General features: G+C 50.9%; 12 protein-coding genes across 12 annotated transcripts; 5 read left to right on the forward strand and 7 right to left on the reverse strand.

The window, feature by feature from the left end:
• Positions 1–155: 155 nt before the first annotated feature.
• Positions 156–2949, reverse strand: JCM6883_002049 (uncharacterized protein; the record flags this gene model as incomplete). Its single annotated transcript, XM_076631728.1, has 11 exons — positions 156–175; positions 258–531; positions 606–664; positions 735–839; positions 903–927; positions 990–1654; positions 1726–2044; positions 2117–2179; positions 2252–2392; positions 2455–2524; positions 2609–2949. The coding sequence occupies 11 exons, from the start codon at positions 2947–2949 to the stop codon at positions 156–158; spliced, it is 2082 nt and encodes a 693-aa protein (XP_076488299.1).
• A 517-nt stretch (positions 2950–3466) lies between these two features.
• Positions 3467–4130, forward strand: JCM6883_002050 (uncharacterized protein; the record flags this gene model as incomplete). Its single annotated transcript, XM_076631729.1, has 2 exons — positions 3467–3891; positions 3962–4130. The coding sequence occupies 2 exons, from the start codon at positions 3467–3469 to the stop codon at positions 4128–4130; spliced, it is 594 nt and encodes a 197-aa protein (XP_076488300.1).
• Positions 4131–4204: 74 nt separating this feature from the next.
• Positions 4205–4951, reverse strand: JCM6883_002051 (L-methionine (R)-S-oxide reductase; the record flags this gene model as incomplete). Its single annotated transcript, XM_076631730.1, has 2 exons — positions 4205–4635; positions 4726–4951. 2 exons carry the CDS (start codon positions 4949–4951, stop codon positions 4205–4207), a joined length of 657 nt encoding a protein of 218 aa, XP_076488301.1.
• Positions 4952–5364: 413 nt separating this feature from the next.
• On the forward strand, positions 5365–8646 carry JCM6883_002052 (uncharacterized protein; the record flags this gene model as incomplete). Its single annotated transcript, XM_076631731.1, has 11 exons — positions 5365–6769; positions 6835–6866; positions 6934–7001; positions 7070–7133; positions 7225–7252; positions 7324–7501; positions 7573–7627; positions 7696–7770; positions 7851–7970; positions 8027–8103; positions 8169–8646. The coding sequence occupies 11 exons, from the start codon at positions 5365–5367 to the stop codon at positions 8644–8646; spliced, it is 2580 nt and encodes an 859-aa protein (XP_076488302.1).
• A 220-nt stretch (positions 8647–8866) lies between these two features.
• TRP2 (anthranilate synthase TRP2) lies at positions 8867–10994 on the reverse strand (the record flags this gene model as incomplete). The annotated part of the gene is made up of 8 exons (XM_076631732.1): positions 8867–8892; positions 8960–9267; positions 9327–9534; positions 9603–9766; positions 9830–10301; positions 10372–10494; positions 10567–10810; positions 10986–10994. The coding sequence occupies 8 exons, from the start codon at positions 10992–10994 to the stop codon at positions 8867–8869; spliced, it is 1554 nt and encodes a 517-aa protein (XP_076488303.1).
• A 258-nt stretch (positions 10995–11252) lies between these two features.
• On the reverse strand, positions 11253–13383 carry JCM6883_002054 (uncharacterized protein; the record flags this gene model as incomplete). Its single annotated transcript, XM_076631733.1, has 5 exons — positions 11253–11309; positions 11383–11755; positions 11825–12018; positions 12081–12265; positions 12336–13383. The coding sequence occupies 5 exons, from the start codon at positions 13381–13383 to the stop codon at positions 11253–11255; spliced, it is 1857 nt and encodes a 618-aa protein (XP_076488304.1).
• Positions 13384–13958: 575 nt separating this feature from the next.
• Positions 13959–14816, forward strand: JCM6883_002055 (uncharacterized protein; the record flags this gene model as incomplete). The annotated part of the gene is made up of 4 exons (XM_076631734.1): positions 13959–14178; positions 14264–14455; positions 14521–14639; positions 14706–14816. 4 exons carry the CDS (start codon positions 13959–13961, stop codon positions 14814–14816), a joined length of 642 nt encoding a protein of 213 aa, XP_076488305.1.
• Positions 14817–14941: 125 nt separating this feature from the next.
• JCM6883_002056 (uncharacterized protein) lies at positions 14942–16480 on the reverse strand (the record flags this gene model as incomplete). The annotated part of the gene is made up of 5 exons (XM_076631735.1): positions 14942–15170; positions 15241–16079; positions 16156–16203; positions 16316–16348; positions 16436–16480. The coding sequence occupies 5 exons, from the start codon at positions 16478–16480 to the stop codon at positions 14942–14944; spliced, it is 1194 nt and encodes a 397-aa protein (XP_076488306.1).
• A 282-nt stretch (positions 16481–16762) lies between these two features.
• On the forward strand, positions 16763–19148 carry CMR1 (Cmr1p; the record flags this gene model as incomplete). Its single annotated transcript, XM_076631736.1, has 11 exons — positions 16763–16770; positions 16829–16872; positions 16948–17183; positions 17258–17517; positions 17585–17651; positions 17708–17995; positions 18062–18206; positions 18278–18364; positions 18430–18669; positions 18735–18824; positions 18892–19148. The coding sequence occupies 11 exons, from the start codon at positions 16763–16765 to the stop codon at positions 19146–19148; spliced, it is 1722 nt and encodes a 573-aa protein (XP_076488307.1).
• A 366-nt stretch (positions 19149–19514) lies between these two features.
• JCM6883_002058 (uncharacterized protein) lies at positions 19515–21322 on the forward strand (the record flags this gene model as incomplete). The annotated part of the gene is made up of 6 exons (XM_076631737.1): positions 19515–19729; positions 19830–20000; positions 20086–20238; positions 20309–20650; positions 20723–20945; positions 21044–21322. The coding sequence occupies 6 exons, from the start codon at positions 19515–19517 to the stop codon at positions 21320–21322; spliced, it is 1383 nt and encodes a 460-aa protein (XP_076488308.1).
• A 134-nt stretch (positions 21323–21456) lies between these two features.
• Positions 21457–22300, reverse strand: JCM6883_002059 (uncharacterized protein; the record flags this gene model as incomplete). The annotated part of the gene is made up of 4 exons (XM_076631738.1): positions 21457–21576; positions 21645–21716; positions 21782–21856; positions 21923–22300. 4 exons carry the CDS (start codon positions 22298–22300, stop codon positions 21457–21459), a joined length of 645 nt encoding a protein of 214 aa, XP_076488309.1.
• Positions 22301–22733: 433 nt separating this feature from the next.
• On the reverse strand, positions 22734–23978 carry JCM6883_002060 (cyclin family protein; the record flags this gene model as incomplete). Its single annotated transcript, XM_076631739.1, has 3 exons — positions 22734–23398; positions 23465–23785; positions 23855–23978. 3 exons carry the CDS (start codon positions 23976–23978, stop codon positions 22734–22736), a joined length of 1110 nt encoding a protein of 369 aa, XP_076488310.1.
• Between the last annotated feature and the right edge of the window lie 721 nt (positions 23979–24699).

The raw sequence follows: 24699 nt of genomic DNA on the forward strand, positions 1-24699 counted from the left end.
ACAACGAAAAATAAAAGCTCGCACACACCACACACACATCCGACCAACAGCAAAACTAAACGACACATACAGGGAAGACGGAAGCGGAAGCGAAGAGGTAGTCGAAGAAGAAAGTAAGCTGAACCGAGATCTAGAAACGTTCGTTCTGAGTTCTATCAGGCGTTGTATCCTCCGTCTGTCGTCACGTATCGAAGTCGGAGAGCAACAGTCAGTCTTGGCTGAGGCGATTCAACGACGTATATGAGAGAGGAGCTCACCTCCTAAAGTTCTAAACATGTTTTTCCCTCCATCCGTTTCAACTTCTAACCTCATTGCCCCCTCATTGCTCGTAGCGATATTAGTCAAGATATCCAAGTAGTCGGAATCCGAAATCCCCATCGATTGGAACGGGTTCGGTTGAGATTGGTCTTCACTCGAAGTTGCGGTGAATACCGATTGAGCGACCGCATCGCGAACTTCGTCGGTACTGAATCCGAGCGCTCGAGGGACTTCGGCGAGTTGTTGAATGAGTTTGAGATGTGGGAGATGACGCTGTAATCATCGATCAATCGTGATGTCAGAAAAGAGCAACGGAACGAGGAGAAGAAGAAGAGATGGAGAATTACATCGAGCATTCCACGGAGGTTTTGTTTCGTGAAAGGTTTCGGCAAGACATCGGTCATACCTGAGAAGACGAGGGAACGTACGTCAGCACGAGTAGCGTGACCACCGAGTCTGAGAAAGAGAAAACTGACCATGAGAGAAGTAAGTCATGACATCGTTAGGTCCCGAGTTACTCGTCATGGAGACGATCGGAGTAGTCGCGTCGAATTGACGAATCATTGAAGTAGCGGAAACACCTGCAGAGAAACGGATGAGTCTGTTTGTTCACGGAAAAGAGGCAGAGATTCTGGCTGAATTACCATCAAGGTTCGGCATGACGATATCCTATAACGCAAACATTTGTCAGCATCGAACGAGCGTAGGAAGAATAGAAGGGAGAAACTTACCATCAAAACGAGATCGTATTTCTGCATCTTCATCTTGTTGACAGCACTGACTCCATCGATCGCGACGTCGATATCACATCCAAACACTTCCAAGAACTTGCTGCTCAGTTTCCTACAGACCGAATCATCCTCAACCAGTAGCACTCGAGGAGGTACGGCCCAACCTGGAACGTTCGATTCTCGTCTTTGATTCGAAAAGCCAGGTCTAGATGGTCCGTTTCCTCCTCCTCCTCCCGCTCCAGTATTCGACGAGTTGTTGTTCGTTTCGGAAGGAACGGTAGATGTCGGCGGATGATCGTACACTGGCGGAGCGTTGTGTTGAAATTGATTCGGCGAATGAACTGGGTTCGAATTCGAATTCGACGAGGGTTGTTGTGGCTGTTGTTGTTGAGACGAAGGCGGGGCTGGGGCAGGAGGAGGCAAGTTGTTGGTGTCATTCCTTCGGTCGGTTTGTCCGAAATTGAAATGTCCGAAATCGTGAGGAGCGGGAGGGAGAGAAATGGGTGGGAAGGAACCGCCGGAGAGAGATGCGCGACGAGAGAGATCGGCCATCTGGTCGTAAGACGCGCGAGCGACTTCGGTGTAAGAGCTGATGAGTTTTTGAGCTTGAGAAGAAGGAACGAAAGGAGAGGCGGGATCTTGACTAGATTTCGCAGCCTTTTGATCTGAGACGAGCGACAGGAGATCTGAGTCAGTATCATCATCAGCAGGGAGTATCGGAGAGCGTGTGACATACCAGCTTCGAGATTGACGAGGTACTGAATGATGTTCTGCATAAGTTGATCTTGAGCGACCATGTTTCTCTGAAAGTTCATCATTTCGCCAATCACTGCCTGATAATCCGCGCTCAAATTGGTCATGTGTTGTTGCATCGCTTGTTGTACTCTGTTCATGTTGTCGAGTTGAGCTTGGAATCCATTCGTGTCGAAACCGTTCGAAGAATGAGATGGATCCATCGATCCGTTCCCTGACGCTGGCGCTGCTGATGCTCCTCCTCCTCCTCCGCGTCCTCGACCCGCTCCAGTCGCTTGTTTCTTGGCTGCAGGTGTTTTGCGCTGAGGAGATAGGTCGTGTTGTTGAAGATTAGCTGCGGACATCGAAAGTAGCGAAGACGGGCAGCGACTCACTTTGATGTTTTCGAGATTGTCTTTCATGTCCATACGGAAGTTCGGGTGTTTGAACTCCCAAGTCTACGATACACAAAACTTGTCAGTCGGCGAGATCATCGCGAAAGAAAGGAGATGCGAAAGGAAAAATCTCACATTCTCTCCGTACGTAGGTCCTCCTTCTTCGGCTTGTTTCACCTTGTGGAAATCATACTTATTCAACTGACGGACGAAGGAAGCGAAGTTTGAATGTTTGAAATGAAGCGGGAGAATGTGAGTCGTGAATTGGTTCATATCCTGCAAACGTAGATTGTATCAGTCAAGATGGCTTTGCGGATGATTCAGTATAGTCGACTCACCTTGACTACGAACGTGTCTCCGTGATAGCCCCAGCTGACCGTATCGTTGAATTGTCCATCTTCGAGCATTCTAAACGGCGAATCCGTACGAGTCGCAATCAGCAAGGTCCGATCAGCCTTCGCGCCTACAGTAATAGGGATTCGATCGACTCACCTATACAGTTTCTTTACAAACTCGCTCGCACCACCTTTCGCTTTCCCCGTTCCACTCCCACCTCCCATCGCTCCCGATTGACTCGCCGTATCCGAAATCGGTTTCTCGTCTTCATCCTCGTCGTTCAAGATTGATTGAGCTGCTGTCCTCTTGTTGCTACCCCCTACTCCTTGGTGAGGAGGGAGAGGTTGAGCAGCGTTAGGAGGGAGGGAATGATTCGAAGGTCCCGCGGTCGGATAACCGTAAGGATCTCGATTCGGAGGCGGAGGATAGACGTGCTGCTGTTGTTGGGCTTGTCCGTAAGGGTCTTGTAGGGTTCCTGGGTGTGGATAACCTTGCATTCTTGCAGCTTTAACTTCCCTTCCTTTCCTGCGCGACTTGTGGAATCCTCTTTCGGCGTGAACGGACGGAGGAATAGGCGAGGGGCGAAGATTAGCGAGCAAGTATCGTACTGGGCTCAGTCGAGAGTCGTTGATCGGTTTCGATGAGAGAAGGAGAGTGGGAGATCAAGGAGAGATTGTTAGAGCTGGGAACGATTGAAGCTCCTCTGAGGGCGAGGGATTAATCGGATTGTATCCTGCGATAGTTTAGTCGATCGATGATGTAGTTGAGTGAGATGTCAATCGCGCAGAGGAGACAGGTGGGCGAGACCGTCGTTTTTAGAGTTCGATGGCAGAGTGAACTCGAAAAATCAGCTCGCTGTCCTGGGAATTACATGGACTTGTAGGAGCTTGTCATAGGCTCTCGCATACCCTTGTAGCCGCACAAGAAAGGCCCGAAATTCATCGAAAATTCGAAACTCCAGCTCGTTTACCTCTCACGCTTCACTCAACCTTTCACCGTCCTCTACAAGTCACGATGACCTCAGCATCTGCACCGTTAGCTCAACTATTACATCGGGCAGATGAGCTAGTGCGAGCGTTCAACTCTCACCATGCCTCTTCGTTCAACTCTGTCCAAACAATCTCCTCCGCCTGCTCTCAACTCCAAAACCTCTTGTCACTACCACAAACGCCAGTGACTCGATCGAGACCAGAAGGAGGTATCCGGGAACGCGGAATGGCAAAAGTACAAGAAACGATCGAGGAATCGCTCCAAGCCGTTCGGGATGGACTCGCAAAGATGGAACAGGACGTAGAATTGATCAAACAACTCTTGTTTGAGGCGGATCTCTTCCTGAGTACACCAAGTTTGGCATTGCAGCATGGTTTGAACCCGAAAGAAGCACTACAACATGTTTCGAGTCTTTACCACGACTATTCGTCTGAGATGATCAGGTTGAGGTCAGTCCCTGCCTTTCCTTATCCTCAGAGGCTCGGATAGAAGCTGACGACGCTTCGAAACTTCGAACAGGGAAGTATTGGCGGACTTTACGAGCGAAGAAATGACTCCGGACGATTTCGTCGCCGAATGGTCCACGATGAAAGAGGTCGACAAAGGACAGGAAGCGGAACTGAGTGATTTGGTAGATGTACTAGGGAGCTGGGGATCTGGGGGAGGGCTAGACGTCGAGATGAGTTAATCCCGTAGTTCGTGAGTTTTACAATTTCTAAGATTTAAGTACCGAGTTCTACGCTGATTGGGTGCGGTTCCGTTCTATAGTTCCCAGTTGATTACCTTCTTCAGCACCTCTACAAACTCCTCCAATCCTTCCTTGTCCACCTCATCGAAAGCCTCTAACCGTTCGCAATCGATATCGAGTACCCCGATTTTCACTTCCTCCTCTTCTTCCTTTCCCTCCCTCTTGACTCTAATCGATATCGGTACGACGATCTCACTCTTCGTTACTCCATCGCATGCAATATGTCCTGGTCTCTTCTCAACGTCGGGAACGACCACCGTTTCGTTTTCGAGGAAACTCGCGGCGCAAACTCCGACGGGACGGGATCGAGAGGGTGCGGTGAGGGACACGGAGAGGCAAGCAGGTCGACCGTGGAAAGGACCGAGGAAGAGTTGGGTTGGAGAGGAAGCAGCGGAAGAATCGGAAGAGGGAGAACGAGTTAAAAGGGAAGGGATGAGGTAGAAGCCTGTATCGAATTATCCCCATGAGTCACTACAACGCAGAATCCCGGTCGAGAGGCCGCCCGAAGAGAGTGAATGAGAATTGATGAACTTGCCTGCCCAATTCACCCGTTTGCCATCTTCTTTACCGAAGCCACCTTCTGTGTAGTTCTCATAACTTCCAAAGAGCAACGACGCGGCATTTGAAAAGCAAGTGATGAAGTTTGTCGGGTCCGAAGGGGAAGAGGGCGTGAGAAGAGCTGAAAGAGTCGAGTTGACGTGACAGTAGAAATCTCGTTTGCTTAGGCCCTCGGGAAGTGCCAGCGAGTCGGCGTGAGGCATCTTGCGACTTGCTCTGATCGATGTCGTCGTTGTGAGAGAGAAAGAGAATAGAACAGTTAACCCGCCTTGTGGTCGCACCTCTCCGTCACTTCTCGATAGCTCGGGGGACTGAAGTCGGTGACGATATCCTCTCAACGCTTCGTACAGTCTCGTGCATTCCGGCGGTTGAGGACGTTGAAAAAAGCGAACTTTGTTCTTTTTCGGACTTTCGCCGGCCGTGAATTCTCCAGCTTCTCCAGTTGAGCTCCAAACTTCTCCACGGTCCGAGCGACCTCCTGTCTGCCGGTTTCTCATGACGTTTCCATCGCTCCTCGCTCGCGCGTCTCGCTGTTCCTTGCTTTTTTCCTTTTTTCACCAGCGCCTCTCGCTACGCGAACAACAGGAGCCGGCTCGCTGGGTGTCGCTCAAAAGGAATGCCAGCAAACATGAAAGCGTACGACTTTGCTCCTGATCCTTCACCATCACTCAAATCATCAACATCAAACCGTTCAAATCGAATGCAACCAGCATCTTCGTCGCGACCTTCATCGCCTCAAGCCATTGAAACAGACGATTCCGCTCGACCACCACCTCGACCAGGACCCGTCTCTCGTTTATTATCGTCTTCCGCGAAACTACCCCATCGTTCCTCTTCTACTTCTTCATCTCGTCCTCCTCCTTCCGAAAGGACTCCTTCCGCAGCTTCATCTTCGCATAGGTCTCGCCACAGTAGTACTCACAGCCACGCATCGCATACGAAATCGCCTTCGTCGAGACCGAAAAACATTACTCGCGAATCGAGTTCAGCTCGACGAAAACCTCCTCCGAACATTGCTGGACCCTCGTCTTCTTCGAACCCACTCCCTCGCAACGTTTCGGACCGATACGAACAGAGTTCCTTCATCGTAGGAGGCGGAACTGGAACCGGGGGAGGAGGAGGAGGAGGAGGGAGCACGGTTTCAGGTCGAAGTCAAAGTACGACAGGGCACGATGAGAAACCTCCGTTGTGGGCGATGGGAGGAGTATTCCCGCAGAAGAAGGGTAGGAGACGATCAAGCGTAGCGAAAGATTGGGCAAAGAGTCGAGAGAAGGAAAGGAAAGAGTTACAGAAAGAAAGAGAAAAGAATCGGAGGATGAAACCGCAAGCTGAAAGGATACAGTCGTCTGCTATTACGGAACACTCGAGTACAGTCAGGGGACAGGAAGCCGAAAGAGGGGATGGTGGATTACCGAGTGACACGATTGTCGAACAGGACGATCCGTTCGATCGATACGAGAATGGGGAAGAAGCCGATGCGAGCGGGAACGAGTACACAGACATGTCGAGAGGCGGAAGTGTAAGGGATCGTCCGGTGAGGCGACAGGATCATCACGGGAAGAACGAGAATCGCGAAGGAGAGGAGGAGGAGGAACAAAAGCGAGACGGAAACGAGAATCTCGATCGACGAGTTTCTCCAGGTTCTTCGACCCTCGCAGAACAGGAGGAGGAGGAAGCCGAACGCGGCCGACAGCACGATCGAGAATACGATGAACGGCTCTCGAAGGGCAGAAGAGAAGTAGAACAAGACAGTCGAAGATCGCAAGAAAGTGATTTCGATCCAGGATATCTCGACGCTGGCGACGACGATGAAGGGCAATCCCAGAGGAGCGGTTCGACAAGTAGCAATTCAGCTCAAGTAGGAGGCCAGTTGAATCAGAGGACCGAAGATTGGCAGGAGGACATGAACGAAGACGGCGGTCCTCCGATTCGCAATTATTGGGGAACGGTGAGGTACGCTCTCAGGGAGCCCATGGCAGAGTTCCTCGGAACCATGACTCTCGTCGTACTTGGGATCGGAGGTGACTCGATTTTCCCTCTCGAAACAAGAGTTCGTTCTTGAACTGAATTTCCCTCTCTCTTGCAGCCGATTGTCAAACTAAGATCTCAGCTGAATCCGTAAGCCGCTTCTCTCTCGGGACGGCCCGATTCTCGTCGACTAACAAATGCTGTTCTCTCATTGCAGAGCACGAACACTTATTTCGTTTGGGGTTTCGCCGTCATGATCTCGGTCTACATCGCCGGTGGTATCTCGTAAGCAACAATATCCTGGTTAGAGATTATCGGACAATGTAGCTGATCTCGATTCGCGTTGTCATCAGAGGAGGACATACGAACCCTGCAGTCACTATTTCGCTCGCCATTTTCAGAGGTTTCCCTTGGAAAGTAAGCTCGCAGCCTCTCTCTCTTGTAGCCATGACAGAGACGTCGTTCGCAGGCAGGAAAAGCTGACGTGCTCGTTTTTCTACTCTCTCAGATGGTTCCTCGTTATATCCTAGCACAAGGTAAGACTCCTTTCTTCCTCGCGCCTGAACCCGAATCGTTCCGCTAACTCGTTCTCATCTCACCTCTTCAGTCCTCGGAGCTTTCGTCGGCGCGTTGATGATCTACGGCAATTACAAACGAGCGATCCACTCTTACGATCCGAACATGCTCATTCATGCTTCGGCTGATCCACCCTTGAACGCTTCGGCCACTTTGTTTTTCACGGCTCCCGCTGCGCAAGTTGGAACGACTCCTCTCGGTTTCGCTCAGTGAGTCTTAGGTCATCTCGCTCGTAAGTGTTGCGAGAATGTAGCGTACTGACAAATGATTCTGTTTGCAGGGAAATCTTGGCTGGAGGGATTCTGATGATTGCAGTCCTGGCCCTCGGAGACGAGGTAAGCTTCCCTCGCTTATCTTCGCTCAACTCCGCTCGAGCCGTACTTACCTCAAAATTATCTGACAGAACAACGCTCCTCCCGGTGCTGGACTCGGAGCTATCGTCCTCGGGTTCGTTGTCGTAGCGATCGGAATGTCAAACGTGCGTTCACTCCCTCCATTGACCAAGCTTTTCGTTTTCCGGATGAAGCTGACAGGTTCTCCTTTTTCAATGATGCTCAGGGTTGGGTCAGTGGATATGCGATCAATCCGGCTCGAGATATTGGACCTCGTTTCGCGCTATGGGCCATCGGTTACGGAACAAAAGTTTGGACGCACGATGACTGCTGGTGGATCTTCGGGGTAAGTCTTTCGACGCTCTCTCTTGCGCACGCTTACTGACCTCCTCTTGTCGTTAGCCGCTCTTGGGTCCTCTCGTTGGTTCGATAGGTGGTTGTCTGGCATACGACCTGCTAATTTTCAACGGTCCCGGGTCGTAGGTCTTTTCTTCCTCAACTTGCTACGAACAGGACGTCTCACTGACACTCCGGCTTTATCTAGTCCCGTCAATTGGTCCGCTCACGAGCTAGCGGCTTCAGTCGGACTCCCTCAGATGTATCATATGGCGAAACGAGCGACGCATCCTAAATTCCGACATTCTGAAAACGCTCAAGCCGAACGAGACCTTGAAGCGACTTTCCCTTCGAAGAACAACGTGATCCTTCGAGCCGAGTTGACGGGTCGAGATCGACCGGGACGAAGACGATCGAACGAAAGGAAAGACTTGGAGGTCATTCAGAGATTCAGGCTGGGAAATGAAAGACGCGAGAAACAGGAGGAGACGAACCTAGACAAATACGAGAAGATGAGACGTCAGGAGGTCGAGAGAATCAAGAAGGAGTACGAGAGGGAGGCAAAGGAAAAATCGAAAGCGATCGAGGACGCTTTCGACGCCGAGATGAACAACGAGGAGGCGATGGATACTTTTGAGGTGAAAGACCAAGAGAAGAAGACAGACGAACCCGAGCCGGAGAAGTAAGAGTAAGAGGTCTGTCGTTTGGTTTATTTATTCGCAATTCGCACTTTCGCATCACATAGACTTTATCCTTATCTTTCTTTTGTCGCTGTATCATTCTCGCTCTTATTTTGCAACCATTCTTCTCTGATTTTCCGCACAGACGCTGGAGATTGAACAGCGTAAACCTTTGAGATTTCGCAGTTTCTGCAATCTACGTCGTTTTCTAAGCTTCTACTCGGATTCATGCCTGTTCCTCGGCGTAGTAGGCTATCTCAGGTTATGAAACTGTCAGTCACCGCGTAGAGCGCAGCTAGAGAACAACGACGAGACTGACCTTCGGCAGCTTCCAAACATCTCACATTCGCACCCAGCTTGTTGATAGTTTCAACGAATTCGTCCTCCTCGACACTGTCGAAGACGATTCCTCCTCCTGCTTGCAAGTACGCGACTCCGTCCTTGAACGTCATAGTCCTAATCGCGATACAGGTGTCCATGCTATCGTTCGCGAAATCGAAATGACCGACGGCTCCAGCATAGACTCCTCTTCGCTCCTTTTCAAGGTCACCGACGAGCTCGATAGCGCGGATCTTCGGTGCTCCCGAAACAGTTCCAGCGGGGAAGATTGATCGGAAAGCGTCGAATCTACGAAGCCGCTCGGTGTCAGTATGAGGCTACACGAGAGAGACAGGGTGGAGACTGACCGAGTCATGCCCTTTCGAAGCATGCCGCTAACTTGACTCGTCAAGTGCATAACATGCGAGAATTTCTCAACTTGCATCAAAGAGTCGACTTTGACGGTCGAGGGTTGACAGATTCGGTTGACATCGTTACGAGCGAGATCGACGAGCATGACATGTTCTGCTCGATCTTTAATCGATCCTGATAGTTCAGCAGCGAGCGAGGCATCCTCTACTCGACCGAAGACAATCCTCGATCAGTCTTGTTCGAGTTCGAACGAGCAAGGGAAAATGACTCACCCTCTGCGTTTCGCCCTCTTCGTACAGTCCCCGCAATAGCATGGTTCTCGACCTTTCCTCCCTCGACCTTGCAGAGACATTCGGGACTAGCTCCGACTAGCCGAAGTCCTTTGCCGCAATCGATGTAGAACATGTACGGCGAAGGATTGAGTTGTCGAAGGTGTCTACGAACGACCGAAAGTCAGTGAAGATACATCGAAGAGGTCTGTCAAGGCGACTGAGTTTACCGATAGACGTTGAAAGGATGTAGTTGAGTTTCCCTTCTCAGCCTCTGACTCGGTACTGCTTGAATGATTTCTCCCTGAACGATACTTCCCTTCAAACTAGTGACGAACCTCTCATAACCCTCCTTTCCAACATTACTGACCGCTTTCGGAGCCGGGAGAACAATCTTTGGTTGTTCGACGACTGGTAAAGGTCCCGCCTCGTTCAGTTTCGATGCTAGTTCAGCAATCTTTTGTTCGGCAGCTCGATAGGATTCTTCGATCTGTTGTTCGGGACTCGAGGTCGAAGTAGACGTGGGAGGGAGGTAGACGTGGGAGAGTAGTTTGACGGTAGAGAAGAGATGATCGAATGCGACGATCGTGTCGTGAATGAGGAAGACGGATTCGGGGATACCAATCGGGTCGGAAAGCTCCCTTGCGGTTTTGGGTTCGAAGTAATGCACGCAGTCGTAGCCAACGTAGCCGATAGCTCCACCTTGAGAAGCAGAAAAGCGAGAAAGAGTCAAAATATACTTCTCGAGAAGACAGAAGAAGAGCACACGTACCAGTGAATGGAGGAACACCATGAGGTTTGATGAACTTGTACTCGTCTAGGACTTTCTCGAGGGGTACGAGAGGATCTCCTTTGATCTCGTCGTTGGGTCCACTTCGGTAGACTTTTTGAGGGTCTATCAACAAAACGCGCTTCATCAGTCAGCTCCGAGTCTTCCTTGATATCTAGAGAGAAAAGATGCACGTACTGGCTCCCACGAATGACCACCTTCCAGCGGTTTCACCTTTGACTGCACTTTCGAGCAAGAAACTTTCACCAGCTCGAGCACCATCCGTCAACCTCAAGTAAGCGATGACTGGAGTGAGGACATCGGCGGGTAGGGTAGCCCAGATCGGTAGACAGTTGCCGGTCGGAGCAGTAGAAGAAGTGGAGGAGGAAGAAGAGGGAAGAAGGAGCGATCGAACTTCTTCGAGTGAGTGGGAGAGGGCGAGCTGTGAACACAGAAGCGGAGTGTCAGTTTCGGTTGGTCCAAGTTACATCCTGTCCCGCGTTGTTGTGGTCGAGCAGTAGCTCTTCATCTCTTTCGGTGTGAGAAATCATCCCGAGGCCAATTCTAGCGTGCTGCTTGATAGCACTGAGATCTAGGTGCAAGCAGAAACTACTCACCTTCGGCATGGTTGCTCTGCAGGGAAGAAGTTGTTGGTTGATGAGAGTCAAAGCGACATTTCGGAATTCTCGCAACTCTCACCGAAGTTTCGCACAAATTGAGGACTCTCGGAGGCGGATTCTGAGTACTGGGAACGAAAGCTGCAATGGACAAACAGACAGAAACTATATCGATGCGGGCGTGGTACGAAACAGATGCGACAAAACGAAACATATACGAAATATGACACAAAAATGATATCCTCTCGCGCTCTAACGGCAGTCCTTTTAGTTGATAGCAAGTTCGAAACGACGGAAGTAGGTATGTTGAAGTGTAGGCGAGTTCTGTATCGAAGGGGAAACACGGCAACTGTCAGTCAAAAGCGAGACTCCGCAGTGAAGAAAAGGTTGAACTCACGTAATCGTCACTCGAGCCTCCAAAGAAAGTCTGAGCCATCGCTCCAAGGAATCCAGGAGCGATCGCAGCATTCGCACGTTTGTGCATCGGAACCTTGCTCACGAACTTCCTCCCGTTTTGTCCGAAAATCTTCTCGTCACTTCCTCCGAGTTTAATGACAGAACGTTTCGATCCTTGAGAAGTAGATTGGGTCGTCGTGTTGGCGAGTGGGTTCGTCTTGAATCCACCGTTGGGGATGATGAGGTCGTCGGGAAGGGATTCGTAGTCGATCAAGTCGATGATATCTCCCGTCGAGGTACCGTTAGAATTCATTCCTGCGGCCGAGTTGCGGTAGTAAACCGAATCCGAGTGAAGTACGAGCTCGCCGTTGACCCTAACGACATTACAGAGAAAGGGTCAGACTCTGGCACGCAAGAAAGCAAGAAGGGAGAACATGACTTACCAGATGTTGAACCCTCCATCGGCTTTTCCCGGAGTGTTCAACCAGATATCTTGCTTGAGGTCGGTCCATTCTCCCGTCTTGAAAGTCCAGCTTCCACGTCCGATCGACATTCCGTAAACCGAGTTGCAGTATGAGAGAGGTCCGAGGGTGCAGAGCGCTTCGACTTGTTTCTCTCGCGGGGCATAGAGGTACAACTGTCGAACGAAGATCCTTCATCAGCGGTTGAAGTTGCAAGTAGAGAGAAAGGAAAACTAACCTCTCCCATTCCTTTTTGACGGAACATCATTCGAGTCGAGAAACAGTTTTGTGCAGCCGCACCTCCCGAACAAGCTTTCGCACCTCCGTATAAGCCAGGTAGCTTACCGCCCTTGACAAAGTTGAATCCTTTCGGGAAGAAGATCGAGTAAGAGAGGGAAACGTTCGTCGCGGCCGTAACGTCAACTAGATCGTCGCGAACAGCTCGTCAGCGCTGCTCCTTAGCTCTAGCGATAGAGTACGAAAGAAAACTTACTCTTCGAAGTATAGAAACCTACTCCACCCTGAGGAGAATTACCAGGGTTCCTACTTCCCTTCGGATAAGCGACTTGCAAAGCGCTCAACTTGTCCCCTTGTTTGCCCGACGTCCATTCTTTCGCCGGAACTCCTTGGTAGACGGCAATGTTGTTTCCTCCCCATGAATAATGCTTGTTGTCGACGACGTCGGTCGTGAAGGAATCGACGGAAAAGAACGAACTCTTTTCTTTCCAAAACGAAACTCCATCGGTTAATCCGCCTGCAGAACTCGCGGTCGTAGCTTGAGGTCGTTTAACCGAGGTTGTCGTAACCTTCTGTGTAGTCGTCGTTTTCGATTGAGCTTTCGAAGTTGTCGTTGAAATTTTCTTACTACTTGTCGGGGTGACTTTCTTCGTCGTCGTCGTCTTTCGCGAGGTTGTCGTCGATTTGACTGACGCCTTCGAGGTAGTCGTCGCCCGTTGAGTCGTCTTCGTTTTCGCCGCCGCCGCCGATTTACTCGAACTCTTGCTTTGAGCCGCTGCGTATGCTTGAGCCCTCGCAATCTGACCGGGAAGGAACGGAGTCGGGGTAATGTCGTTCTCGACTCTGTAGGATAACAATTCGGCTTGAAGAGCGGCGACATTGATATTGAAGAAACGTTTCAAAAGTCTCGAGGACCACGATTCGCCCGCGGGGATTGGGATCGGAGTGGGAGTAATCGATACGGACACGGGAGAAGGGAGGTTAGTCGGAGGAAGGAGAGCGACGGAAGGGGTGGATCGAACGATAGTGACTGTTGAGAGAGGGGTAGAGACTGGCTCTGCTTTTGCCGCATTTTGCGAGGAGGAGGCAGAGGAAGATCCAGGGACGTAGAGGTTGGACGAGGTAGAGACCCAGAAGTTTGCGGGGGAGGAGTCGACGGGGAAGACGGTCGAGGAGGAATTCGCCGAGGCGATTTTGTTTGCCAATTTCGAGTTTGGGACAAAGACGGTAGGTCGCGCTGCGATAGTTTCCGATAGGGCGACAATGGTCACGAGTGACGATAAGAGATGGAGAGAGGCGACCATGGTCGAGTTGTGAATCGAGTGGGCAGAGAGCGAGAGGGGGAGGCTGAAAAGGAATTCGACTAGCGAAAGGGACTGAAGAGTAAACCGGCTAGCGGTGGAAGGAGTGAAAGTCGAAAGGCGATCTACGCTCTAGTATGTTGGTATGGCACTGCCTTTTGGGATTCCGATAGTCGGATGAGCGTCTAGCGTCTCTTTTATTTGTGCGAGTTGAGTGAAATGAAGGAAGAAGAGAGAAGTTCTTGAATCCTGAGCTGGCTGGCACGAGGAATGGCTTGGAGCACACTACAATGTCATCAAGGATTACAACCCCGTATCGTCCAATTCCTACTTTCTATTCTCGAGAGAGGGCTGAATATTCGAACGAAGCGAGATGGCGAGTCGGAGGGCGAGTGACCACTTGAAACGCGCCGATAGTCTCGAGCGCGCGCGCGATCGAGTCATTGTGGCTGTGAGAGTCGGATAAGATCATCGTAGGCGAAATAGTGCATTGAGAAGTGAGTGGAAGAAGCGAGAGAAGCGAAAGCGACGGAGCTCGACTCCTCTCTCACTCGAGCCAATCGTCAGAGGTCGCCAATATGAACGAAGATACCGCTCAAGCTCAAGCCAAGCCTGTTCCGATCACGCCTCAACTCGCCCTCGATCTCCGATTGAGATTCCTCGAATCGCTCATCTCTCCCGACTCTCGTACCTCGCCCATCTCACTCGCTAGGAGAGTCTCTCACATCGAAGCACAGTTGAAACAGGCACTCGACTCTGGAGCGAGTACAGATGCAGTCAGACGGTTCGTTCAGAATTGTCAGTTCTTCACTCCGATTCTCGTTCAACACTTCGCGCGGACGATGCTCACAATCAACTCTATTCCCCTTGTTGAACACTGTAGACGACTCAAATGCTCCTCTACTATCAGTCGCGCCAGTACCGATTCAACCTCCGGATCAAGACTCCCTCTCAACTCCCGCAAAAGTTTCCCTCGTCCTCGAGGCAGAGAACGAGATCCGTACTCTCGAACGAGACTTGCGCGAGATAGAGACACTACATCAAAGGGGAGTCGTCGAGGCGGGAAAGCTGCCAGGTAAGTTGGGTTGACGCGCAATCGAAGGACTTCCAAACTGATTTGAGCCGAAAATTCGTTCACAGAGCACGAAGCACTCAAAACACCGCTCAAGCAGCTCATGACGGAGACGAGACCTGTCGCCACGGCGTATGCATCTCTCGAAGATCGAACTATGATTCTCCTCCAACAATACAATGACTACGTGAGCGGATTTTTGTCGGATCAGTCGTTCCTCGTCCGAAAAGCTGATAGGTCGCCTCCGCCACAGATAACAAACCTATCGGAACTCTTCGTATCATGGAACGATTTGATCACAGAAGCCGAAACGACAGTGACGAAACTCGAAAAGCAACGGAACGAAAGTCTTGACATCTCGTAGAGATCGATTCACTCTCCCCGCTATATACCCCTCATTCTCTCTGTTTCTGATACCTGCTTCTGAGCAACTTTGATACCCTCTGCAACAATTGAATCGATTCACAATTTCGATTTAGTAACGGCTAGTCAATCCGGTCCTTTCCAACTCCATCGATCGTCCCATCCCTGCGGAATATCCTTCGCGCTCACTCCTAGCTTCTCCCAATCTACCTTGTTGCCGAGCTCTCCCTCTACGGGATCATGTCGGGTAACGAGACAATCTAGGAGGAGTTTGTCGAGATGGAGGAGTAATCCGCGAGTCGCGGCAGGTTTGAGCGATTCAGGGATCGAGGAACCATAGATGGAATCGGTCAATCTATTACCTCACGTTCTTCGTCAATTTCGGATCCTCGAAGCAAGAAAGAAGAACAGAGAGTAGAACTTACGAGCTTGCCGACAATTTCGCAGACTTTTGATTCTTCAACGCTTCGACCACTTGACGTTCGCGATCCAATCGATGTTGTCTGTACTCCTTGAGTTTTGAGACTCCATCTTCGATGACGACTCCGTGACCGGGATAGATCGGTATTAGCGCTCCAGATTCTGGCCCTCCATTCGAATCGGAGTCGGAGGATGGGGCAAGTCTCGAGATGAGAGCAATGAGGGAATCGAGATAAGTTGCTAGCGAAGAGAACACGGCGGTTCCATGTCCTAATACCGTATCGAACGAGAACAGAGCCTCGGGCGCATTCGACTCGGAGGACGTTTTCGATGCAGAATCGGTTCGTAGTAGGATCGAGATCGAGTCGCTCGTATGTCCTGGAGTATGAATGACCTCCAATTCGACTTTCTCCGCCTCTTTATCGTCTCCTTTACCATCCGATATCACGAATTTCTGGCCATTTCGCAACGCACGGATCTTTCCTCCTTCAAATCCTTTCATTACCAGTCGCTCCTGAACTCCGAGTCCCTCGACATCAACCAACCCTTCCTCGATCCCTCTCAATTTTTCCTCAATCTCTCGATCCTTCGTCTCCTCTTCTCCGCCCTCACATCTCATCTTCCAAATCCTCACTCCCCCCTTCCCTACCGCTCCAAGCCTCCCGAGTTCTTCGAGAACGGAGCGTAAACCGTCGGTGTGGTCGTGATGGTAGTGGGAGAGGATTATGTCGGTTAGATGACAGGGTTGGATTGAGTGAGAGAGGAGAGCGGAGCGGAGGAGCGGGAGATAGGACGGGATGGATTGGGCTGTGTCGAGGAGGATTAGGGAGGGAGAGGAGGGATGCTATTGGGAAGCGAGAGTCAGTGATTATGAGGGGATTGAGTTGGCAAAGGCGAGATGAACTGAAATGAAAACTAACGTGGATCAAGTAGGTGTTAGTCCCTTGTAGCGTGAATTTCCCAGGGTTCTGTCAGCACAGACCAGCTATCCTGTCAGTGCCGCGTCGGAATGTTTCCAGCGAGAGATAGTGCTCGAGAGTGAACGAGCTCGATGGGAAAAAGCAGAAATCGAAGACTCACTTGACCTAAACTACGGGTGACATAGTTCGAGATCTGTTATCGTATCCACCTTGTGAGTCAGCTCCGTAGTCACCATCATGACAATTGACGAAAGGCAGGGAGGAAAGGAGTAGAACATACTTTCTGAACCGAAGGAAGCGTCGGAAGGCCTGGAGGGGAGCTCATCGCTTCGCCCCGGGGTCGCGGTAGCTCGGCGGTGACCTCAGAGGTTCGAAGGAGCCGTTGTAGATGATGTAGCGAGGGAGAGAACGGCTTCTGTGCGGCCCGAAATTGGCGGGGAGCGAGGAAACTTGAAGAATACGGGAACTCGCAGGCTCGGTTCGATACGGTCGGACGTAGGGCTGAAGATATGAGCTGCCTTGGCGATAGGGATTAGGGAAAGAGACGTCGACGCGAGCGCGACGACTTCACTCTCTCTCTTCGACTGTTCACCGCCGAAAAACAAAGATGGCCTTGTAAGCTCGCACGGTGCATCTACGCGCTTTTCTAGCTAACCTTGTACTCTATCTCTAGCGATTTCGCCAACTTTCGCGCTGGCAACATCGCTTCGAACGCTGGTAAGAAACCTCTCATCTACAATCTTCGATCTCGCCCATAATTGACGCGTTACTGCATTCGCGAATGGTGCATAGAACTCGCCAATACTACTGGATTGACTCAGGCGACTTCATCGATCTCGAAAGGGAGTAACGCTTCGACTCCTCGAAAGACTCCAAGTGGGAAGAAGATCGGTCGACCGAAAGGGTCCGGCACGGGATCAGGTGGGGCGCAGAAGAGGAAGCTGCAGGAAGACTTCGTACCCCGAAAAAGTACGAGAACGAGAGCGGCCGCCGCGACGACTTTGGAAGAGAAAGCCCTCATTCACGAGGTCAGTACTCTCTCTCTCTCCCCCTTCTCTCCGAGCAGGTTGACGGAGCTGATAAGAGTCTTGAGCGCGTGTAGCAAAATGAAAAGGAAGATGAAGAAAGGAGAAGACAGGAACGAGAAGAGAAACATTTACCGAGAGAAATGATCGTTTCGACCGGATTGAACGGAGCGTCAGATCAAGAATCGTTCAAGGAGATGATTAGAGGATTGGCAGAGTTTGAATTGACGAAGAAGGAGAAGGAAGAACAGGAAGAGGAAGGATGGAAATTGGGAGAAAGACCCGATTACGATCAAGCGAAATTGGAAAAGATCACGGAGAGCCTCGAGTTGAGATCGTGCGTCCTTTCTCTCTTCTCGTCATGGAATTGAACATCGACGCTAATTCCTTGAATGCGACGACAGAATCATCAAAGTCGTTCCGGAGCGAATTTACTCTCTTGCCGTTCATCCCGACACTACGAAAGATCTCGTGAGTCTCTCTACCTCGCTCTCGTGTCTCAAAAACACTAATTGTTCTGCGTGCAGGTCTTTGCCGGTGACAAATACGGAAACATTGCACTTTGGGACGCCACGAATGCCGGACAATCTTCTCAACCCTCTACTACTGAACCTACCTCGATTCGCGACGGCGTCAAGAAAGAAGTCAAAGATGAAGATGATGGAGAAGAAGGTGCGGGAGTTAACGAGGAAGCTACAGAGGAACAAGGAGAAGGAGGAGGGGAAGAACCTTCGAATGGGAAATTCTGGTTATGGAAAGCTCATTCAAAGAGTTCGGTTTCTTGCTTGAAGTTCAGACCTCACGAAACGAAAAAGGTGAGCTCAACTTTTATCTCCTCGCTGGTGCTCGCTCGTTTACTGACCTCAGACTCGATCATTTAGATTTACTCGTCTTGCTACGACAAGTCTCTTCGCTCTCACGATTTCGAAACTGGAACGTCGGAAGATGTGATTGACGCAGATGACGAAGAGTACGACGGGCTCTTGCACTCGTTCGATTTCGACCCGAGTGGAAACGAGATCTGGGGTAAGTTCTCGACTTTCCCTACCGCTCGTTCATCGAATGCTCGGCTGACATGCGACATCGCAATGCTGTAGCTACGGATGGTGCAGGAAGACTTCACTGGAGGGATCTTCGAACGCCGATAGCGGAATCGAAATTCTGGAACATCGACAAAGCGAAGGGTGAGCAAAGAGACTCCGATCTGCCTGCGTCTCGACGAAGCTAATCAATCTCTTCCTCGCTCTAGTCGGTTGCATCTCGATCAATCCTGCCCGACCTACCCTCGCCGCTACCGCTCACTTGAAACGAGAAATGAGGATTTGGGACCTCTCGAAACTTCGAGGACTCGATACGGAGTTGGACCATACTCAAGTCGTCGAACAAGCGATGGTCGTCGCGTACCCGTACGAGAAGGCTTGCTCTTCTTCTTACTTTGATCCGAGTGGGACGAGGTTACTTTCGACTGGATACGATGATTTGCTTCGAGGTGAGTGAGGGAACGAATCAACCTGTGGTGAACTAGCGTTGACCTTCCCCCTCACCTTCACACAGTTTGGAACATCGATCCTTTCCAACTCGAGAAACAACTCGAAGTGGACCCAACTTTCGAACCTGCCGAAATCATTCCTCACAACTGTCAAGGTTCGCACGCACAAAGCTCTCCCTCTCTCTGTTCCTTCAAGAGAGCTAACAGTTCTCTCCCTCACAGTCGGTCGATTCGTAACGGTTCTCCGAGCATTCTGGTCCCCTCTCGCACCCTCGATCGCCCCTCCTCACATCCACGTCGGTGACATGCGACGAGCACTCGACCTCTACCTCCCCGACGGAACCATGGTCAAATCCTTCTCGGACGAAGCGATCACTGCCGTACCCGCCGTCACGGCTTGTCACCCTACTCTACCTGGGAAATACTATGGAGGATCAGCGAGTGGTAAAATCGCTTACTTTGCACAACCTCTCGTTTAACAAGCTCTCTTCTCTGAACGTTGAGATTCGGGTTTGACTTTCATTTTTCAAGTTTTACTTCATCGATTAGCTGCTGTTGCAACCGGAATATGACTACACTCTGCCATGGAGCGAGACTGCGAGAGGTGGTCGAAGCTTTCTGTTTCGCGGTCTCTCTCGAGCTCGCCTGTTACTTTGCGACTCGTTTCCGTCCGAACTCACGCGCTTCCCACGAGAGCGAATGTCATTTCAGCACCGCCTCTCTCTCTCTCTCTCTCGGGAACAAGGCCGCCCGCAGCGCTTCACGTTTCAACGCCAAGTTTACTACATCCTTTCTTCCGTCTCCTCACCCTTTCGATTCCCTCACGACAGCGACTGCCCGGATAGATGTGGTGGCTCACATTCATCATGCGTCGACTCTTGTTCTACCTCGGACTCTCTGCCCCGATTCGAACCGTTCAACACGCCAAGCCCGCAGAGATTGTCTCTCTCGACCCAAAGACCGGATCGAAAGTAGTAACGAGGTTGGATGAAGTGCTTGAGCAATGTCCTAGTTTGAAGGGGAGAGACGCGTGGTATACTCCAACCTTCTGGCTTTCTTCGTGAGCTCTTCTTTCTTTCTTTTCGCACTCGTATTCACTGCTATGTCCTCGTAATGTTTCATTGACTCCCTTGAGCGAATTCCCGCCGGAACGTGCGTAGAGGTCATCTCGCAACAATATTCTGTACGGTTTCAAAATTCACGTACGACCAAATCTTCTACACGAGAGAACATATTCGAGTGCCCGACGGTGGTACTATCGCGGTCGATTTCACTCCTCCTATCACTCCCGACGAGCCTATCGACGATCGGCCGATTCTCGTTGCGTGCCAGTACGTTTCCCTTTCTCTCGATTTTCTTTTTCTGTTTAGTTCCAATCTGCGAGACTGTCGCTGATCCCTTCGACCTTTACCGTAGTGGATTGACTGGAGGTAGTCACGAGAGCTACGTTCGGAACATCCTCGCGGTCGTGACGAGACCGAAATCTGAAGGCGGCTTAGGATGGAGGGGAGCGGTCATCAACTCTCGCGGGTGTGCGAACACTCATGTCACTTCGCCCCACCTTTACAAGTATGTAGATCCTCTTCTACTTCTCTCGCGAGCAGGAACCCTGAGAGCTGATTGAACTATTGCGTTTCAGCGGAGGAGTCACGAATGATATTCGTTCTTCCCTCGCCTTCATCTCTCATTTCGCCCCGAACGCCCCTCTGTACGGTATCGGTTTCTCTCTCGGTGCGAACCAGATCTGCAAGTACGCCGGCGAGGAAAAGGAGGCATCGGCATTCAAAGCCGTCATTTCCCTAGGAACTCCATTCGATTTCGTAAAGGGCAACGTCGCACTCAACTCGTCCTGGTTGAGGAGGATCTATTCGGTCGCGATGGGAGCGAACTTGAAGAGGCTTGTTAAAAGACATGCTCATGTGTTTGAAAAACACGAAGCAATTGACTGGGATGCTCTGTATTCAAACCCACACACGACACTGTGAGTCGAATTCTCTACTCGACTTCAAATACCTTGCTTCGAGTAGCTGATGTAGCTTCCTCCCTCTTTCAGTTTCGAATTCGATTCACTCGTTACCGCACCCCTTTCGAAATTCCCTACTGCGATCGCCTACTACCGCTGGGCTTCGGCATCAAACACCATTCGTGATATCAGAGTCCCTTTCCTAGGTATCTCTGCTCTCGATGATCCGATTGTCGATTCTTCTGGAATTCCCTTCGAGGCCGTCAAAGACAACAAATGGCTCACTTTCGCCGTCACGCAACATGGAGGTCACGTAAGTCTCTCCCGCCCTCCTCCCTTGCAACGAGAACGAGTGAAGAGCGTCTAGAAGAAGCTGACATCCTATGTTTTCCTCCCGTTCTCTTTGCTCAGCTTGGTTGGTTCTCAGGGCTCTTTCAGCCTCGTCGATGGGTCGTCAACCCTGTCGTAGAATGGCTCTCTGCCCTCCACGCCGCCGACCCTTCTCCTCGTCAATCTCGTCCAACGATCCCCGCTCAAATTGACACGAAACGACCTTCAATCGGAGACGACATGGTTCTCTTGAAAGGGGTCGACGATGTTGGATTCATGAGAGTCGGAGAGGAGGAACATAAAGCACTAGGCAATGAAGTCGTAGATGGAGCTGAAGAAGCTCTCATTCAGGGGTTGTAGAACTTATTTCTATCTTTACTTCGATTTCGAAGTTTTGTATTCGTAGAGAAAAAACTTGGAACTTGCATGCATGCAAATTATGTACTTATGGACTTACAACAGACAAATGGTAGGCAAGGACGAGAGGGAGTGTATCATGCGAAGGAAACTCGTTTCTTTCCATCGTCAATTTTCGGGGGAGGAGGAGCTGAATCTGCTTTCTTGTTGTCCTTCTTTTGCTTACTTCGTTGAGCGACGATACTCCTCGCAGCGTCCTGGAAGACCCAAGGAGCCTATTAGCAGGGAGACAGACACGATCGAAAACGGGAAAAGAGAAACTTACGAGTTGTGCTTGTTTCGCGGCGCTAAGTTTCGGTACCTTGGGATCTCTCGGCTGAGGAGCAGGTTTTTGTTTCTGTTGAGATGTCACTTGTCAGTCTTTCAGCGGTCTTGATTGGTGGAAGAATGGAAGATACTCACCATCTTTTCCAACTTTGCTTTCGATTTCTCCTCCGCTTGACCCGTGATTGACGCCGCGAGATTCAGAAGATCAGTCTATTGACCGTGGTCGTGTCAATGTCCGCCCTCCGCCAGTCTTTAGAGAGCAGAGAGACAACTTACCTTCTCCTCGACAAAGATCTTTTGCTTCTTTCCCGTTCCACCAGTCTTACGGTTCTGCCGTTTCCCTTTCTTACTAGCCGTGACCTCTGAGATACCCTTGAACTCTTCCTCGTCGCTCTCGAGAGCCGTGACCGTCTCCTTTTCCTCTTCATCAATATCCTCTTCTTCCCCTTCTTCCTCCTCTCTAGCTCGCTTCCTGGGCGGTTCAGTGGATCCCTTCTCGGTCTTCGAGCTCTTCGCTGCTTCTCGTTCAGCTTTGGAACCGGGTCGACCTCGTTTCTTCACGTTCTGAGCTCCGAGGGTCTCTCCCCGTCGGAACCGCTTGTCTGTGGACGATTTGCCGGGTACTGCTTTACGTTGCGTGGGTTTTGACGACATCGCTCAGGTGAGAAGATGGGGTCGGAGTGAAAAGTTGAAGGAAGATCACTGACTTGCTCAGATTTCGCACTCGAGATTGCTCGAGAAGCTTAAGCTTCTGTTTTCATTCTACCGAGCTCGAGCACCGCAAGTCAGGCAAGTTCATCTCTCGGCGCCAAGTACTGACACTCGTGAAAGACGGGCTGCAGAGAAAATATGAGAAGAAGACAAGCCAGTTGCTATTTCCTCGCTTCGACTGAGCTCTAAAGATACAGAAAAAGTGGACGGGGTAACAATGAAGGAGAAGGGATATAAGGGTACAACGACAGACGTAAAGGATATAATTGACGATAGGGAGGGAGCTCTTCCAGAGACAAGCGAACAACAGAGAGAGAGAAGAGAGAGATACAACTTGGCGACGTTGTGAGGATACAGAGAAAACGAGGGAGACGATCTATCGAGAGATGGCGTCGATTACAACGTCGTCGGAAGTGGACGACCTTCGAAGCTTTTCAGGGTTAAACAAGATTTTCGATTGATTGTAGGCGGAACGGAGAAACGAGAGAGAGGGAGGATGGCGTAGAGACGATGATTGGTTGTCGCCGTAGGGTTGACCTAGACGAGAAGAAGGGCTCGTCGAGAGACCCGGATAGTGTGAGGGTTCGTCCACGGGAGTAACGGGAGACATCGAGGAGGTTGAAGAGTGGTTCGAATGCGAAGGGGAGATGCGGTAAGATGACCCTGCGCTCGTTGGGCAGTCTCCTGCTGACGATGTTGTGTATGATGAAGAGTAGTAGGATGAACGGCGGGAGGAAGGAGGAGGAGTAGCGAGGGACGAAGCGGAAGCTTTTCGTCGAGGTGTCGAGACCGTTTGAAGAGGGTCGACTCGTCGAGGAACGAAGGCTGCTCGGTCGAGACGAGAAGTGTGGAAGCGTTGGGAAGAGCTAGATGCGACAGGTTGACGAGGGAGGAAAGGACCGAAATGTTCGATAAGCTCGGCCTCTTCCATACGAAGGTCGAAATCGAGGAGGAAAAGGAGTTGTCGTTCCATCAAGTTGACTTCAGCCAAAGGGAAGATGGCGGCGTATCGAGTCCAGTGTTTGTTCTTCGGTGAGGAATCTACAGGGGGGCAGAGAGTCTGAATCAGTAACGTGATCACTTCGGTTTGAAGTGCATAAAGCTTACCGTTGAGAGCTTTCGCAGCGACGATCAAAGTAGCGAGGAACACCCTCAAGCGAGTCGATTCCATACCGCAAGCGCTGGGAGGGAGCTTGAGGCGGAGTCGGTCGAGGTAAACGAGAGTCGAGAGTAAAGTTGGAACTTGAACGTTGGACTTTTGAACGAGAACGGTGATGAACGCAACGAGGGATTCAACTTCGGGGTTCGTCGCCTTGTTGTCAGCGTTGTTGTTGAAGTTGGCTCTGACTGGGGTCACGGGAGGAGAGGGAGGGTGAGAAGCAGTCGGCGTGACTGAGATGACTTCGACCGTGCGTTGAGCGATATAAGCTGATCATCGCCCATCAAGTCAGCTCTGGCTCCCTCCGAGAAAGGGATGCGCGAGGAAGGGAGACTGACAGATCATCTCCGCCGAAACAGGTTGACGCACGAGTTCGAGCAGAGCGGGATCGTGCAAGAACTTAGGCAATAGGGAAGCTGGGTGTCGGCGAGTCGACGATGACGAAGGTCGGGTAGAGTCCATGTTGAGGATATAGAGACGAGAGAGTGCAAGATCGAAGGCGGTGAAAGCCTCTGGTGGGGGATATCGGAACTTGCGAAACCTTTGACGAGTCGACCTTTGCTTTCTGCTTCAGTAGATGGGAAAAGGAGTGGTGGAGTCGTCGATATCTGTCGAGTGTATAGAGTGAATGAAAGGAAAAGAGTCAGAAGAGGGAGCCTTTCGAGGCATTAGACAAGAGTGGGATTTCTCGGGGGCGAGGCGAAATTCTAAAAAGCTCGCAAAACTCGGATGTGGAAGGCAGGATTGGCTTCTCAGAGCTAAGGTTTGGCGAGTGATTTTCCCCCGAAAGGGAGGTCGGGTCAGTTGCGGGCGGGCCTTTTCCTATCCGGGAAGGAATTGATGATTTCTAGATGGCGAGTAGTTGTAATCGTAATGAAAATCTGTAATCACCGTCCAAACCAGGTTCTAATAGAACTGGCTCAAAGAATTAGAGAAGGAACGGAATTAGAGTTTTGCCTCGTTCTGTCCCGAGAGAGGAAATTGTAAACGTGTCTATCGAGCTCAGATTCTGGCCTCGCTTGTCGTGGTCTAGTCTGCGAGGCTAACCGACAGCAGTACAGTATCGAACTTCCTCGCAATCCGCTGCGGCGAGAGCACGGCGGGGGAGGAGGGCTCAAATTGATTGATCCGTGAGCGGGAACAGCGTTTCGATCCAAAGTTTTTGCAGTTGTCTCACGAGTGT

Source organism: Sporobolomyces salmoneus, assembly GCF_050403485.1.
Source record: "Sporobolomyces salmoneus JCM6883 DNA, S_salmoneus_JCM6883_v1_ctg19, whole genome shotgun sequence".
NCBI classification, from domain to species: domain Eukaryota; kingdom Fungi; phylum Basidiomycota; class Microbotryomycetes; order Sporidiobolales; family Sporidiobolaceae; genus Sporobolomyces; species Sporobolomyces salmoneus.